This window comes from Podarcis cretensis (genome assembly GCF_951804945.1).
Source record: "Podarcis cretensis genome assembly, chromosome: 13".
In the NCBI taxonomy this organism is placed as follows: domain Eukaryota; kingdom Metazoa; phylum Chordata; class Lepidosauria; order Squamata; family Lacertidae; genus Podarcis; species Podarcis cretensis.
In genome coordinates this window covers 24,083,610-24,101,417 of record NC_137182.1, presented here as the reverse complement: position 1 = coordinate 24,101,417, position 17,808 = coordinate 24,083,610, and the positions used below count along the sequence as shown (strand labels likewise).

Below are 17,808 nucleotides of genomic sequence, written 5' to 3'. Positions count from 1 at the left end.
CGGGTTGTCTCAGAGCCCTTGTTGAATCAAGCCCATCTGCATATCTGGGATTAGGGAGAAGGGTAGTCCTGGGCAGAGCCAAACCACTTGATTTTATAAATTAGGCATCCATTGAATCTGTACAATAGGGAGCCTTGGAGGAATGCTGATTTTTTTTCCTTTCAAGTATTTCTATTTCTCGTGGGTGTTAAATAAAATGTAATAAATGCTGTGTAGCATGTGAGCGCATTTTCTTGAGGCAGCGAGCAAAGTCATTTTGAACAATGAAGAGTCTTGCAGGATATTGGGGCGCTTCCAAATGACCAGGTGATTGGTTTGCAGGGAGGTTGTGTGATGTTGGGTTAAGCAAATATCCCATACTTTCTGCTGCACGTTCCCCTCACTTTCCTTATTACAAAAAGTCCAGGTTTTGATACTGGTTTGTTGCGCTAGAGCACCAAATTGACTGTTGTTGCAGAACCTGAACCTACTTGTATGTGAATGAATCCCACTCACAAAATGGCAATAGTCTGTTAGGTCTTTTAAGTCCGCACAAGCAAATGTCAAAAAATTGTATGGGTTTTTAAGCAAACACAAACAAAATGACACATAAACCCTTAGCCAGCAGTGTTTGTTTTTTCCATTGTCTCTAGACATGCACTTAAACAGTTAAAATTCAAACATATTACTTAACGTGACCCCTCCACTGAGAATATTGGGCAGCTGATATAAGAAAGTCTTGCTTTTGGTCATTAACATAGCTAAAGAAAGGGGCCCACGTTTCTTGGAAGATGTCTCTATTTGTTGAGCCTTTAATTACCTTCCTGTGTGTGGTGAGATGCTCATTGCTATAACAAAGATACTATTTCCCCACATGTTCAGAGAAATTGGGGTTGTCCTTAAAGTGCCATAAGATCCTGTGGTTTGTGGTGGATTTGTCATAGTGGGGAAAATGTCCACTCACCTATGCTGGGGCACCTGATTTTCACAGATCTCCGTCATACCTAAGCCCTGCGTTTCCTTCCCCCACCCCCAAATCTAGTCGTTTAGTCGTGTCTGACTCTTCGTGACCCCATGGACCAGAGTACGCCAAGCCCTCCTGTCTTCCACTGCCTCCCGCAGTTTGGTCAAACTCATGCTGGTAGCTTCAACAACGCTGCCCAACCATCTCGTCCTCTGTCATCCCCTTCTCCTTGTGCCCTCAATCTTTCCCAACATCAGGGTTCGGAGCCTTCTCTTCTCATGAAGTGGCCAAAGTATTCAGGATCTGTCCTTCCAGTGAGCACTCAGGGCTGATTTCCTTAAGAATGGAGAGGTTTGATCTTCTTGCAGTCCATGGGACTCTCAAGAGTCTCCTCCAGCACCATAATTCAAAAGCATCAATTCTTCGGTGATCAGCCTTCTTTATGGTCCAGCTCTCACTTCTACTCCTAAAATGGGCTAACTGAGCCATTACTTGTTTGCATAGGAACCTGGGCAAGCTACTCTGTCCACTTACACTCAAGTGTGACTTATATTGGTGCTAGATAATACCACATTGCAGCACCTCTTCCAGGGAATTTCTCATGAGATCATTCAATGCTAGAGCAATGAGCAGGACTGGGAAATTTGTACTGTGGCGAAACTGCTACTCATTTAATTTTGGGGAAGATTGTGGGTGCTGTCCTGAATGTGGAGCAAGTCAAGATTGCCCCCACCTCTGTTCATGGAGCCCACCTAGGATGGTCCTACACAGTGGTGTTGACTGCAAGGTAGAGTGGAAAATGCCACCCACCGCCTTATTAAAATGGCAGAATCTATTTCTATCTGTGTGTGGGTGAATTGGGGGTGGCTAGAGGGGCTATTAACCTGGCTGTTAATTTTTTCCTTAGATCATACTCAGTGATCCACATTAAATGTACACATACCAGAAATGGTCTGCCATTTTCCTACTGGTTTGGGGGCTTACAGAGGCGACTGGAAGGTGTTTTGGTTTGGCATTAAGAGATGATTCATGGACATTCCAAACCAACCTCTTGTGCCTAAGCACGATGACTGCAAATCTATGACTAAACTTTCCTAATAATTTATGTTTTAGTCATATATGAAGCTTCGTATTTTTAGTATACTGTATATATCTAAGTTATTTTTTTAAAAAAAACACCTCTTGCTGTAGCAGGAGGGAAAATCCTCCTCATCATTTATATTTCATCACTCCAGTTCCCCTCCCCCACCCCCACCCCAACCCCAATTTATCAGCAGCAAAATACATTTTGCATTCTCCTTCCCTTCCATCCCAACCTCACTTATGGATAGTGTTAGATTTTTTTTGGGGGGGGGAACATATTTGAACCCCCAAATAAGAGGCAAAGCACATACTGATATCCGGCAAATTCTGCTAAAAACATTTTTTGTTTCAGGAAGCCCAGCCCGATATGTAGAAGTTACATGTGTTTTATTTCCTTTTAGCTGCTGTTGATGTCAATAATCTTTGGAATATTTGTAAATACCAGTTTTTCAACTGTTTTTTTTTAAACTGGCAATTTCAATGTTTTATATTTTTGTAAATGGCTTAGAGGTTTTCTCGCAATAAGCGGCACATGCATTTTATTTAATAACCAAATAGAGGTCAAGATTTGCATCATATTTGCATATGCTAATATATAGGTGTAGGTGAAAATTTATAAAGGGCAAGTGTCATTTAAACAGAAATGCACCACAGTTTGGGAAGGCTGAGGCCAAGTTTCACTTCCCTTTCTCCCCCCCCCCAATTGTTTCAATGCCCATTTAAAAATAATTAATTAGATACAGTGTTGGTGACTTGGTTCTGTATTCTACTCTTTCATAACCTTATGATGCGTTAATGATTTTATGGTACACTGCCATGGTATTTTTTTAAACAAAGCTGGAACAGAGTGAGGCACCTTCCCCCGTGGGCAAATTTTAGTCACCCCAAAGGGTGGGATTTGCATAAGCTTGACCCAGTTCACTGGCACAAACCATTACAATGAAGCTCCAGTTCAGTGGGGCTGTTACATAATGTCTGCAATCAGTGTGTTAGGAATGAAAAGTTGGGTTGTATACAAGTAAGTTCTAATCAAGGGTATACCCACTGAAACCAAAAGTCCTACGTTAGTCATGTCCATCGACTCCCATGAGTCTAGAACTATCAGCCCAATAAACCTCTAGGGAGTGGCAGACTGTTTAGGCGGGGGTTAGGTACACGCCATAAATGTAAAGCACACTGCACGTTGCTTCCCCCTTGAAAGAATCATGGGAACTGTACTTTACTCCCTCGCAGAGCTACAATTCCCAGCACCCTCAGCAAACTACAGTTCCCAGTTGGGGAAAGCCCAGGTGCTTTCTATTGCTGTGTTTGGGGATCTTCCTGCTTATTAGTTTTTATTATTATTATTACAGTGGTACCTCGGGTGAAGTACTTAATTCGTTCTGGAGGTCCGTTCTTAACCTGAAACTGTTCTTAATCTGAAGCACCACTTTAGCTAATGGGGCCTCCTGCTGCTGCTGCGCCACCACCGCGCGATTTCTGTTCACATCCCATCTTAACCCGAGGTACTATTTCTGGGTTAGCGGAGTCTGTAACCTGAAGCGTATGTAACCTGAAGCGAATGTAACCCGAGGTACCACTGTAGTATTATTATTACTATTACTAATAATAATAATATTACCCTGCCCATCTGACCGGGTTGTCCCAGCCACTCTGAGCGACTTCCAACAGAATATAAAAACACAATGAGACATCAAACATTGAAAGCTATATAGGGCTGCCTTCACACTCTTTGCGGCTTGGACTGCATGCACATCTGTGTGTATTACATGGCAGGGAGTGGGGTGGAATGTCATTTAGAGCTGCCATATATCTGGATTTTCCCAAACATTACCTGGATTTCAAAGGTGAAACTTTTGGTGGTTTCCTTTAAAAAAAAACACACCAAAAAAAAAACCAGCTTAGCATCTTTCTGGGTGTCCTGGTTTTCATTTTTTGAAATATGGCCACCCTATTATCCTTCGAATTTTCCACCTCAGATATCCAAAGGTTTTAGACATGCTGTGTGAATAAGTTTCTCACAGCCATCCATGAGTTCTTTGGTCTCCCCCCCCCCCCCCCGCTTTTCTGGCCATCCGTCCCAAGTCTTTCTCTGTTTCTGTCCCCTTCTCGCTTTCTCTGAAAATAGAAGCTGTGTCTATTTCTGAACCGGAAGCTCGTGGAGGGGAGGGGAGTGAGGTAGAGGGATTGGGTGGGGGGCTGGGGGGGGGGCAAGAGGGAAGTGGCGAGGTAGAGAATTTGGTAAAGGTCAGGGGGGGTAAGAAGGAAACAGAGCTGTTTTTGCATCTGTCGCCGTCACTTCAAGCCGCTTAGCTTGAAGAACGAAAAGATGGAGCGAGTGTCATTTGGATGGAGCTGTTCTGCTGGGAGTGTGTGTGTGTGCGGGGAATGTCCTGGAAATATATTGACCGCTGGAAAGTAGATCATAGCACTGAACTATTAGGGCTGGGTGCAGTAATTGATGAAGCCAGCTGGAATACAGACAAGATTCTCTCCTGTGGGAAGAGATAAGGAGTCAAAGGGCTTCTTCTATGCAGCATTGGAACCCAGGCTGCCCCCCCCCATTACTACAACAGTCCTCTGTGGGATAAGCATTTAGGCTCCGCTTCCCTGCTTAAGTTTTGAGCCACAAAGACTCCTGGGGGGTTTTATGGCCTCCTCCAGACGATTCCAAAGAAGCAGACGATAAAAAAATGTATTGCCGTTTCCTTGAATTATCACACAGAGATCACTTGCTCACAGGGCTGTTGTGAGGAAAGAAATAATCTTGATGTCCCATACGCACCCTCAAATTATCTGGTGGAACAATGGAATCCAAACAAGGCAACATAGGTTACGTCCGCACCACACATTTAAATCACATTTGTACTCTTTAACAGTCCTGGCTTCCCTAGAGAATGGTAGTTTACAGAGCAACAGTTCCCAGCACTCTTCGCAAACTGCAGTTTCCTGGATTCTTTGGGGAAAACTATGCTTTGAACCTAAAGTCAATGTGAACCTTAGTTACCTCCTCCACATCCACCGTTCTTCCTCCCAAGGAGTTCTTCCTTTCTGTGTTTGGAAGGTAAGTCCCTCTGCCTCCTCCTGCATAGACTATCAAGCCTAGATAAATGATGGGAGAAGTTATAACAGTGCAATCCCATGCATATCTACTCAGGAGTAAGTCTCATTGAGGTGAATGTGGATGGTTTCTTGTTAAGTATGTATGGGATTGCAGTCTAAGTGGTATAAAGGCTTTCCCACAATTCCTCTTGTCCCGCTGCTTCCATGTGCCCTCCCCAACAAAACCTGCTCTTTAGTGCTCAATCGCAGCAAACAACAATTCAGGTTTTCTTTGGATTGACGTTTGCTCCGATTTAGCAGTAAAGAGCAGCTTTTCCCTGGGAAACGAGTGGGGCGCAGGGAAAACTCTGCCTAGAAAGTGTGGATGAAGCAGAAAACACTGCAGGGGGTTGGACTAGAGGACCCCTGCAGTCCCTTCCAACTCTACAATTCGATGACTTTAGGTGTGAGACACATGGAAGCGTGGGCAAGCCCAGTCTTCTTGTTCTGAATATCAGAGCTCATGGAATCAAGCCGAACACTTGTAGCTCCCCCCACACACAAACACACACTTCATGTAAATTCATGGGTTGGAGTTCATTGTCTCAAAGTTAGACGTGATGGTAAGCTTTTTAAGACAGGGTTTTCAAACAAATTCAAGAGAGAGAGCTCTAGCAGCGCCCATTCACCCAGCTAGCCAAAGATGAAAGTTTGATCTCTTGTTTATCTCCACCATATTGAAAGTTTGATGTTCAGAAGTACAATATGACTGAGATGCTGAAGATTACAATCTTTGGTTTATTATCTCCATTGTGCTCTTTGAGCTTCTGGCTGGTCACAGTCTGGAGGCAGAAGGCTGGGGTTTCACAGACTTTTTTGCTCTGAGGCAGTGTTTATGTGGTTATTCCAGTTTGAATAATTTCGTAGGGGACTGCAGTTTGAATTCAGGGCAGCGGCTCGTAACAACTGATGTTAGTACATTCATTTTGAAAACTTCTTGTGCCTTAACCTCAAAACAACCAACCCAGCAACGTGGGGCTATTTTATTCCTGTTTTACAAATGGTTGTGTTTTTTCTCTCCCCTTCCCTCCGCAACACTGTTTAGGAGGATGTTCCCATTTCTGAGCTTCAACATCTCTGGACTGGACCCTGTCGCCCATTACAGCATCTTTGTGGACATTGTGTTAGTGGATCAACACCATTGGCGATACCAAGGCGGGAAATGGGTGCAGTGCGGCAAAGCAGAAGGAAATATGCCAGGTATGAGGGAGGAATTATCTTCCAGTGCAGAGTTAGACATATTAGCCCATGGGTAGGGAATCTACAAAATCCACAGTTGGGCCATGACTTTATTAGGACTAACCAAAATGTCATAGAACAGCAGCAAACTTTTGAATTCCCCAGTGCTTGAAATCCTGCCACAGTTTTGTGACCACTTCCTATTGACAAGTGTTCTTTCAACTTAGGTCTTCCTATGTTTGTCGGACTACAGTTCCCATCATCCCCAGTCAGGTCAGTCAGGGGAGAGAGGCGATGGGAATTGTAGTCCAACATCATCTGAGGAAAAACATTGCTACAGAACACATTTCCTTCATTCCTTCATCATAGCTAGTTTCTTTATATATGTTTTCCCATGGTAAACCATTCTCAGAAAGTAGCTCACATCAGGAAAGTTTGCATAATAAAAAAAACATTTTTATTCACTTTTTACATTTATATACCACCTTTATATTCCAAGGTGGTGTATATGGTTCCCTCCCCCCCCCATTTCAGCCTTACAACAACCCTGTGAGGTAGGTGAGGCTGAGAGGCAGTGACTGGCCCGAGGGGCTTTATGGCTGAGTGGGGATTCGAACCCTGCTCTCCCAGGTGCTGGTACAATGCTCTAACCATTATGTCACACTGGCTCTAAAATATAGCGCCATTTCAAGAAAACCAACCGTTGCAAAACATAACAGCATTTAAATAGTCATTAAAAAATTAGATTGGCAATTGAAGAGCTCATATTAACAAATACACACTAAGGCTAAACATTTCACTAACAATTTAGCCTAAATAATAATAATAATATTTTTTTATTTATACCCTGCCCTCCCCAGCCAAGGCCGGGCTCAGGGCAGCTAACAAGCAATAATAAAAACAAGTTGAATGAATGCAACTTAAAAACAAGATTAAAATACAGCATTAAAATATTGAAACAAAATATTAAAATGCAGCCTCATCACAGGAGGAGAAAGGAAAAAGAAAAAAAGAAAGAGGGAGAGGGAATCAAATTGGCTCCAAGCCAAAGGCCAGGCGGAACAACTCTGTCTTACAGGCCCTGCGGAAAGAAATCAGATCCTGCAGGGCCCTGGTCTCATGAGGCAGAGCGTTCCACCAGGCCGGAGCCAGAGTTGAAAAGGCCAGGCTCTGGTTGAAGCTAATCTGACTTCCTTAGGGCCTGGGACCACTAGGGTGTTGCTATTTATGGACCTTCAGGCTCTCCGTGGGGCATACTGGGAGAAATGCAAGAATAATCCACCTCGGCAGCTCAGTTGGCAGAGCATGACACTCTTCATCTCAGAGTTATGGGTTCAAGCTTCATGTTGGGCAAAAGATTCCTGCATTGAAGGAGGATGGAATAAATTACCCGTCATGGTCTCTTTCAACTCTACAATTCTGTGATGACACAAATACCAGCTAAATGTTGCCCCCAACAACAACTGTTAAATTACTTGGGGCCTTATCCTGCTAGGCTGCATGGAAATGAGCCAGACAGAGAAGCAACATCTAGGTTTTGCAGGACTCATGCAAAGTGAGGGGAAAGCACTCTGCAAATTCTTGTGGGATTTCTTGCATTTACTTCTACTTCACGTGCAAATTCAACGTAACGACTCTCCTCCAAAAAGTCGTATATAAAAGTTCTAACCATGAGAATATTTGAAGAATTTTGAATATGGGAAATTGTTCTAATCTAGCTGGGTTATTTAAGACCTTTTTCGGCGGGAGCCCAAATTCAGCCTTTCGTTTTTGGTGGCAATTTTCAATTAGACCCTAAATAAATTTGGCAAGGGAAAGTTCTGAAGTCCACCCCCCCCCCCCTTTTCTCCTATGCATGAATTTGCTGAGCGGTGGGTGGGGAGACTTTTATTTTCCCCTAATGTGGATTCCCTTTTATTTAATTGATAATTTAATTACTTGAACTTTTATAGTCCTCAAGTCTTACATACCCAGGGCAGTTTAGAGCATTTGCAGAAAACTTTTGAACAAAGACATCACAACAGTTTTAAATTAAAAAAAAAAAAAAAAGGTTTATTTAAATCTAACCAAATACTTTTGGAAATGAAATCACAGTACATCTTTTTTTTTTTTTTTTTAGTCTAGCAGCTGCTGCCTTTGCCCTATTTGCTCTGCAGCGCCCCCACCTCCCCATTCTCAGGAGCTACAGCCCCATCTGGTGGTCCAGAGAAGAAACTGAATCGCTTCATTGTTAAAGCACAGTGCTCTGCACAGAACCGTTTTGATAACGTTGTGCATTTCCTTTGCTACTACCTAAACGACTAGTCTGCACTCCATGCATTTAGTATTAAGAGCTGAGCATCCAGGGCAGAGGACATGACTTGAATTCTGGCACCTTTCTTTTGAAAGCTCAAGAATGTAACTACATGCTCTCTCCAGGGAAACTTGCCTGATGTTATACACCCATGTCCTTTGCGTGCCAAGCAAAGGCCTTCTTTTGTTTTCCCAGAGCTTTTTAAATATTAGCTGAACATGGTTTTAACCTGCTGCAATGTATTAACTCTGCCACTTTTAATTCAGTTTCTTGAGCATTTATTGTTTGAATGGTTTATAATGTTAACAGTCCTTGAAGTTCTCTGTACATAAGGGGCAGGATATAAGTTTAAGAAGAAACACACAAACACACAGAGTGAACAAATAACCAAATGAAATATTATAATTCACTTTCAGTAAATTTATTTTACAGATTAGTCCACGTCATAGCTGTCAACTTTTCCCTTTTCTTGTGAGGAATTCTATTCGGAATAAGGGAATTTCCCTTTAAAAAAGGGAAAAGTTAACAGCTATGGCCACGTGAATCATTAAACCCTTTCAAAGTACACAAAAAATATTTTTCTTTCACTTTTTACTCTGTACACTCCTTACACCATCTTGGTTTGCTGGGATCAATGCATACATTTTGCTCTATATTTGAGAGATTCACCTACTGACACCCCCCCTCTAAATTCTACGCAATGACTTATGTTTAATCTTCCATCTGTCCAACAGCAGGCATTTAAAGTTCGCTGTGATTCTTGCCTCTTTCATCTGCAACGGGAATCTGAAATGATAGTCCCAGTTGTGATCTTATCTTGGACAAGGTCATCAATTTGCTTCCTATTGGGCCTGGCTCCATAATGCAGGGCTGGGAGGGGGGCATAGATGAAACCCGCAGCAATGACTGTCCCCAGTTGCTGCTGCTGCTGCTGCTGCTGCTGCTGCTGCGTGCCCACTCCCATCTGCCTGCACTGCTTCAGCTGCCAGCCTCTCTTTTACAATCATAGACTTACCCATCTGCAGTACCATAATTGGACAGGAGCTGAGCAGCCAGCTGGCACCCATCCTATTATGCCAGGTGGGCAAGGTGTCAGTTCAGCCAGGTGTGTGCACCCCAGTGTGCTTAACACCAGGCCTGGCTTCTCTGTGCTATGCTCCAAGCTCTGAAACAATTTTCAACACTGCTTATTTATCACGACTTCCAACAAGAAACCCTTGACATGATTGTTGGAGCTAAGGAAATGCTCTCAGCAGCCCCACAGTCCAGCAGTTCCTTAGGGTTCTTTGTGTTAGAATTCCTGCTCCATGCTTGCAGTCATGAGATTGTTGACTTTCACATGATGGTGTACGTTTTGACTCCACAGAGTGGGAAGTGACGGAGACAGGATGTTTGTGTTACTGTGTTCTGTGAAGTGGGACTCTTGTCCTTTGTTCTTTCTCTTTGGTTATATGTAAATAAAGTAGATTAGCCAAAATGCTGAGTTGCTGCGGTTCTGTCATGCAAGCTGCGAAGACTCTGCGAATCCCTAAGTGTGTCTGTTGGCATCGGTCGCTGTGATGTTCGGGCAGAAGAAAGCTTTGGAAGCTCCCGAACGAAAGACCAGGAGGGAGAGAAAATGCCAGTCAGGCATGTGTCTCTGCCAGGGTCCTACTCGAGTGTAGGACGAGCTCCTGACACGTTGTAGGACAATCCAGCTGGAGTGATTTCGAAGCAGTTTAAATGTTTGTTGTGTAGACCAACACTAGGGACGCCTATGCTTTGACCTGGACCTAGGCAATAAGGCTGAGAGATGCTTACTAGAAATGCCCTCTTTCCGGCAGGGAATCGGACGTACATGCACCCAGATTCTCCCAACACTGGAGCCCACTGGATGCGGCAGGAGATCTCCTTCGGGAAGCTGAAGCTCACCAATAACAAAGGAGCGTCCAACAATGTCACACAGGTAATGGTGGCTTCCCAAATCTGCTTTCTCCTCCGAACAAACAAACAAAACCAGGAGAGTTTAATGTCATGGAATATACTGACATAACATTATTCATGGATCTTGTGCCTTGTCCTGTTTTCCGGCAGATGATCGTGCTACAGTCCTTGCACAAGTACCAGCCCCGTCTACATGTCACTGAGGCCAAGGACGGCGAGGTGGACAAAGTACACCCTTCCATCTGTAGCCAGACCTTCACCTTCCCCGAGACTCAGTTCATTGCCGTTACAGCGTACCAGAATGCTGATGTGAGTTTGCAGTCTCGGTCGCGACTGCTCACCGTTTGGATAATAGATGAGATAGAAGGGGTCGGGTTGGGTCTGGGAAATAGGGTCATATTGGTCTGTGCAGGGTTTGGGAACTGAGGTATGCATTCACCTGGAATCTGTGAGTGCAGGTTTTTCATATTTCAGCATCGGTGTAACCTCAGAACATGCCGAAAATGTGCTTAATGTTGACCATGGTTTATTGGAAACAAGCCAACTGTAAACCATGGTTAATTTAGCATGACATCCAAAAGTGATTCCTTGGTTTACAGACGCTCTCTTGTTTAGAGATCTTCAATGGCAGAAAGTTGTGCTTGTGAGCAAAACGGGTTCGGGTACATGGAAGGCACAGACAGGATTATAAATGCATTACTAGATCACTGTTTGCTCTGGTCACTCACATTCCACACTTCCACACCCGACACAGTGGATTTCTGTGCAGCAGCTACAAAATGTGAAGAAATGTGCTTTCATTCACCCTATCATTCACTACATCGGTACCCAAATCCCATCATGATGGGATTTGGTGGCAGGAATAAAGGAGGTAGAGTAATGGAAGCAGACAAAAGGCTATGAAGGAATTTGGGAGTATATGGGGTGCAATGAAGTACATCTGTTTTTCTGGTACTGAACTTCAGAACAACAGCTTTTTTCTTTGTTTTTGCTTAGATCACCCAGCTGAAGATAGACCACAATCCTTTTGCTAAAGGCTTCCGGGACAACTTTGATTCGTAAGTCTCTCTTCTACTTGCCCAATGTCAATTTGGCTTGCCTGTTTGAGTACACATCGGTCCCAGGGGGGAGACTACTGTGGCAATGTCCCGATTTCAATTTTTAAACTCTGCATCAGAATCCTGCAAAAATGCTTGCATTCTCCTACACCCACCTACTTCAACTGTTTCTGTTAAGTAGCACCTTCTAGCACCTGGGGGGAATATTTCCTACAGTAGATCAGTTCAGATAGCACACCAAACCCAACCACGGCTTTAAAGGAAGCTTTAACTATGGTTTGGCGCGATTACGTAATGACAAACCATGGCCTGCAAATAAAAACAGCAAAGCCAAGAAGCAGAAGCTGTGGCTTGAAGTGGGTTTTGAAAGTGGTGTGCTGTCCCATTTAAGACATTAACTTCCTGTTTCGCCCTGTCCATTTCCTGTCCTCCAGGATGTACACCACGACCGAAGGAGACCGCACAACTCCATCCCCGCCCAGTGCTGCCAGCTGCCAGCAGCTCCTCACCAGCAGCCGCTTCCAGCCCTTCTTGCACGATCAGTACACGCTCCCTCAGAGCCGCTTCTACAACCGGGAGCGGGCCCCTCTGCCTCTGCCGCCCAAGGAGACCCACCACTGGTATTTTGCTTCCCAGCAGGCCCCTTCCGCCCCTCTGGAATACGGCACCTACGAGGGCGACTTCAGAGGGAACAAATTCATGCCGTACGGGATGAAGCCCTTTGCCCTGCAGGCGGCGCCGCACCCCTCCTTGCCCTATTACCAGGAGCATCCCTTTGGGCCCCCTGCCACCTGGAGCTCCCCACCTCAGTATCACCACCCCAAGCCCACCCCGGGGGCCTTGAGCTGGTTCCGGCCCATGAGGGACTTGCAGGCAGTGCCCTCTGCTGACGAGAAAGGGAAGGACAATGAAGGCTGGGCCGAGCCCGGCTCTGTGAAGTCGGCCGATTCCTCGGACTCCGGGCTGTACGAAGCCGAGTGCAAGCGCCGCCGTGTGTCCCCCTACGTCTCCAGCGCCGAGAGCTCCCCGCCCCTCCGCAACGGGGAGCTCTATGACAAAGAAGGAGGGGATGGGGGCTATTATGGCTTCTATGGCAACTGAAGTGGGAAGGCGGGATAGAAACCTGTGAGGGAAACACGGGGTGGGGGCCTTCTCACCATCCAGCTCTCCTCCGTTCATATCAGGGGTAACCTGTAAAAAGGAAAATGGACAGTCCCCCTTCTTGGTTTGGGGAAAAGTTTCGCACCTTTATAGGCACTGCCGGAAATAATGACGATGGCATAAATGAAGCTGTATGTAGTTGTATCTCTCTGCCCTCTGCCCCTGTTCAGCCACTTCCAGGTGCTAGTCTGCTGGTGTTAAAACATGCGCTCCCCTTTGCGGACAGATGCCCGCATGGTGGCGGCGAGTTCAGATCTTGGGCTTGTGTTCAGACCCGAAGAGCCTGCGCTTGCCAGGGCAGCTTCCTGTCTCTGCTCCCACCCACGTTTAGTTCTGGGGCTGTGTCACTGGGGAGAACGGAAGCAAAATTTCTTAAGAGATTCAAAGCCCAGGGAGAAATTCGGAAATAAAAATCCAACTTTGGGTGGGATGGGTTTTGAAAGCCACATGGTGCTTGTCGGGTTAAAGTCAACCCTGATCCAGCCAAGGAAATCTGCATACAGAAGCAGGCTTCGTTGTACTCCTCACTTGCTGAATTGGGAACCACAGGGGGAAAACCAGGTGTGTGTCTGTATGAGATCGTCCCGCTGCGGTGCATTGATTAGAATGGGGTAGGCGTTCCAGTATATATTTTGAGGGCATATTGCCTCCCGTGCTCCTGCACACCTATTCATACACTGACATCACATGAAACAAGATTCAGATTGAGATGATTACGTTCATACTCTGGTTTCCCCAGCATGCCTATTTGGGATTCCTGGGTGGGGAGCAGCTAGAAATCAGGAAAATCTGCTTGAGAAAAATTCTGCCCTTGAAACTCATTGCAGTTCTGAGACTTTGTTTGCAAAATCAGTATCTTTTGGCCCACTCCAGAGAGGAACTGGGAACCTCGAGCATGTATCGGATGCAATTCAACACAGGCCAGAATGCACATTTGAGTTCTAATCATGTCTGTCCACACCACATTGCATTCAATGTAATGAGTATGTGAATGTGCATTTAAAAGGCATTCCCACATCCTCGCTCTGGAGTCGTGTGCAATTATCATTATAGGTGATGACACGTAGTTTGGGGCAAGAGAACTGCTACCCCTGAGGCAGCAGCCTGTGCTCACTTCAGGCAGAAATCGTGGGATGTCACAGCCATGCTCCCTTACAAATGCTCTTGGGCCATTCGGGGGTCGCCATTTCTCAAGTAAACTGTGAATTTCACACATCTGAGATAAATACTCTGTTTTAAGCTCCCTGGGTTTGACAAGAGGGTGCTGGCTGCCTTCCCATTCTCAGTTCAGCCCTAGAACATATAAAAAAGCCAGAGGTTAAAGCCAGCTCTGGAGTTCTTCATCCGAGCCTAGCCGATGCTTTGAAAACATGTGATAATGCAAACCACCTATTTTTGCTAACCAGTGCTTTTTTTTCCTGATAAAGAGCTGCTGGATCTCACTATGAACACCTCCCTCGTTCTCTTATACAGTGGTGCCTCGGGTTAAGAACTTAATTCGTTCTGGAGGGTCTGTTCTTAACCTGAAACTGTTCTTAACCTGAAGCACCACTTTAGCTAATAGGGCCTCCTGCTGCCGCTGCGCCGCTACTGCACAATTTCTGTTCTCATCCCGAAGCAAAGTTCTTAACCCGAGGTACTATTTCTGGGTTGGCGGAGTCTGTAACCTGAAGCATATGTAACCTGAGGTACCACTGTAATGGCAATGGCGCCCACTTGAGTCCCAGCAAGTTCCAGCTGGGAAAAAAGCCCTGCTAACTAACCAGCATATTCTCAGATGGGCATTTCCCAGCACTGCCTTTAGGCAGACTTGGAAATGCTGAAGCTCCTTCCTCCATCTCTTGGGATTTCAAGAACCGGAATTCAAGGTCCAAGAACATGTGGAAAGATTCCTGGTGGGGGTGGGGATAGCCCTGCAACATGGACTCTCTTCAAATAGTGTCAGACCTGACATACCTGGCCAATGCAGGAAGAGCTGCCATCCATCAAAAGCAACAACAGAACAGGCCTTAGGTGGGATTTATGCAGCACAAAGATTTGGCTGTCTTTTTCTTTTGTCCCCCTCCCCCCTGCTTCCTACATGCCAGACAACAGCCATGAGCCCTCAATGAAGGCCAGTGCCCCAAATTAGTAAATGGAACCAGCAGGGATGGCAAACTTGTGGACATCCAGATATTGCTTGACTACAAGTCCCACCCTCCCTGACCATTGGCCACAGGGGCTGGGGCTGCTGGGAGTTGGAGTCTGGTAACACCTGAAGGGCCACAGGTTTCCTCATCTCTGGTATAAAGGGACAGGTTTCTCAAGTAGTCCTCTTGTGCCAGATGTGGAGATGCCTACACAGAGAGATTGGAGGAGATGTGAACTAGGGGGGAAACAACCTCTCTTGTACAGAGCCATAGGGGGTTATCTGTACAGAAAGCCCCTTGGCTAATTTTTGTAGCATTGTGCCTCACTGTTTAGCTGTGTGTGCCGCAGAGCACACGCTTTGATTTGGTGAGATCCCCAAAACGGAAGGCAATTGCAAAAAAAGGGGCAAGTCATCTGGGCATCTTTGCATGCATGCCTCCCTAGAAATAAAACAAGAGACACCATACGTTTCAATGGGGCAGGTCTACAATGAACGGTGGATTGTGTCCAAAATGATCATATTTAAAGCCCTCCGTAATTAGTTTTATGGAAAGCAGGAGGCAAAGACATAGGTTGTATTTTTATACTTCCACCTCCTCCTCTAAAGAGATTTCCTCTCCCCCTTCCCTCCCTCAAATCTTGGTGGTATTTTATAATCCTGGAAAGACTTGATGGTCATTTGGTGAAGTGAATTTTAATTATGCTAGACAATCAAATGGGACACACTCTCCCCTTTTAAGCGCTCCCCGTGGCTCGGCAAACCCGGCTGAGTTTCTTGGAGGCGGAGGGGGGAGTTAGACTCAGCTCTCCTAACTGTTTACACTCTTAAAACAAAAAAAAAAATTATGTAGATGTAAAAGACACAACGGTCTTTGTGGTGTTTTGAGGTTCTCTCTTTTTTATTTTATTTTTCAAGACAACAAAAATTCTTGACATTTGCAAATATTTATTGAAAGCAGTGTACAGGCTGCCTGTTGAGTTTTCGTTTTGGCTTAAGAATTTCTTTAAATAAACTGTAAAGCTGTTAGTTCTTTGGGTGTCTCTCCACGTGCCAAATGCATCAAATTTATTCTGCCTGGATCAGGAAGTAAGGTACCTAATATTTTAAGACAGTAGCCCCATCTGTAGTTTGGAGATAGTATAGATGTACCTCACTGGGTCATGGTTAGGACGCCAAGCATTAATGTTTACAGGAAAAGAAACTTAAATTATCCGTGTCAAGCTGCCTTATGCCTCACTCCCCACCGGCAGGCTCACATCCAGACCAAGCCATTGTTGCTTCTGCCCCCAAGTGGATTCACCTCATGGGCCGCAGTCGTGTGCTCCAGTATTCCTTGCAACACAGCAGAGGCTAATGGCCCCCCCCAAAAAAAATAAATAAATTGGGAAGTGTCATTTGTAAAGGATGCTGAGTATTGTTGGGAATTGCAGCTCTCTGAGGGGAATAGGGGTCTTCTAACAACTCTGCACCCTTAAAGTTCCCAGGATTCTTTGGGGGAAACTATGACTGTTTAAAGTGGCATCATACTGCTTTAAAGGTTTGGTGCAGGCATGGCCCTTATTATGATTATGACAAATTATAATAATTTATTTATACCCTGCCCATCTGGCCAGGCCTCCCCAGCTACTCTGGGCGGCTCCCAACAGAGTATTAAAAATACGATAAAACATCAAACATTAAAAATTTCCCTGAACAGGGCTGCCTTCAGATGTCTTCTAAAAGTCAGATAGTTGTTTATTTCTCTGATAGCTGATGGGAGGGCGTTCCACAGGGCAGGCGCCACTACAGAGAAGGCCCTCTGCCTGGTTCCCTGCAACTTGGCTTCTTGCAGTGAGGGAACCGCCAGAAGACCCTCAGAGCTGGACCTGTGTCCAGGCAGAACGATGGGGGTGGAGATGCTTCTTCAGGTATACAGGGCTGAGGCCGTTTAGGGTTTTAAAGGTCAGCACCAACACTTCTTGTGCTCAGAAATGTACTGAGAGCCATTGTAGTTAAGTACTTCCCCTGGCTGCTTGTCACACTCTGCTAATCCAGAAAGTGGTAGACTTTCCTGCACCATGGCAGGGCTGGTGGCTGCAGTTAACACACATCTGTCAAAATCATCTTAAACCGGCGCTGTAGCACAGTATCTTTGGCAGCAATTCACCCTTTTGAACCTTTACACAACCACAGATTTATGAAGTGACATCTGGCCGCTACCTGCAATATGGGCCTGATTAAATAAAATGGCTCGTATTCCAGAGTTGCTTTTAGGGGGATAATATGTACTGTGCACATTGAGCAGTCAAAAAAGGGCATATGAATGGTTTTTTTTAAAACTACTATTCAGTTGGGACGCGGGTGGCTCTGTGGGTTAAACCACAGAGTCTAGGACTTGCCAATCAGAAGGTCGGCGGTTCGAATCCCCACAATGGGGTGAGCTCCCGTTGCTCTGTCCCTGCTCCTGCCAACCTAGCAGTTTGAAAGCATGTCAAAGTGCAAGTAGATAAATAGGTACTGCTCTGGCGGGAAGGTAAATGGCGTTTCCGTGTGCTGCTCTGGTTTGCCAGAAGCAGCTTAGTCATGCTGGCCACATGACCCGGAAGCTGTACGCCGGCTCCCTCGGCCAGTAAAGCGAGATGAGCGCAGTTTGAAAGCATGTCAAAGTGCAAGTAGATAAATAGGTACTGCTCTGGCGGGAAGGTAAATGGCGTTTCCGTGTGCTGCTCTGGTTTGCCAGAAGCAGCTTAGTCATGCTGGCCACATGACCCGGAAGCTGTACGCCGGCTCCCTCGGCCAGTAAAGCGAGATGAGCGCCGCAACCCCAGAGTCTTCCACGACTGGACCTAATGGTCAGGGGCCGCTTTACCTTTTCCTTTCAATTACTGATGGTGAGGGACAAGCAGTTGATCACCAAGAGGACAAAACACATGCTTGCCGGCTGAAGCGGATGAAC

The 17,808-nt window shown here is 45.5% G+C and overlaps 1 protein-coding gene across 1 annotated transcript in view; it reads left to right on the top strand.

Annotated features, from left to right (window-relative positions):
• Window positions 1-17,420, top strand: part of TBX21 (T-box transcription factor 21) — a 55,460-nt gene extending 38,040 nt beyond the window's left edge. The window contains exons 2-6 of the mRNA XM_079949620.1: window positions 6,174-6,328; window positions 10,424-10,545; window positions 10,674-10,832; window positions 11,520-11,581; window positions 12,016-17,420. Coding sequence (XP_079805746.1) covers window positions 6,174-6,328; window positions 10,424-10,545; window positions 10,674-10,832; window positions 11,520-11,581; window positions 12,016-12,682 — 1,165 coding nt within the window. The 3' untranslated portion in view covers window positions 12,683-17,420. The remainder of the gene's footprint in view (window positions 1-6,173; window positions 6,329-10,423; window positions 10,546-10,673; window positions 10,833-11,519; window positions 11,582-12,015) is intronic.
• Window positions 17,421-17,808: the final 388 nt, after the last annotated feature.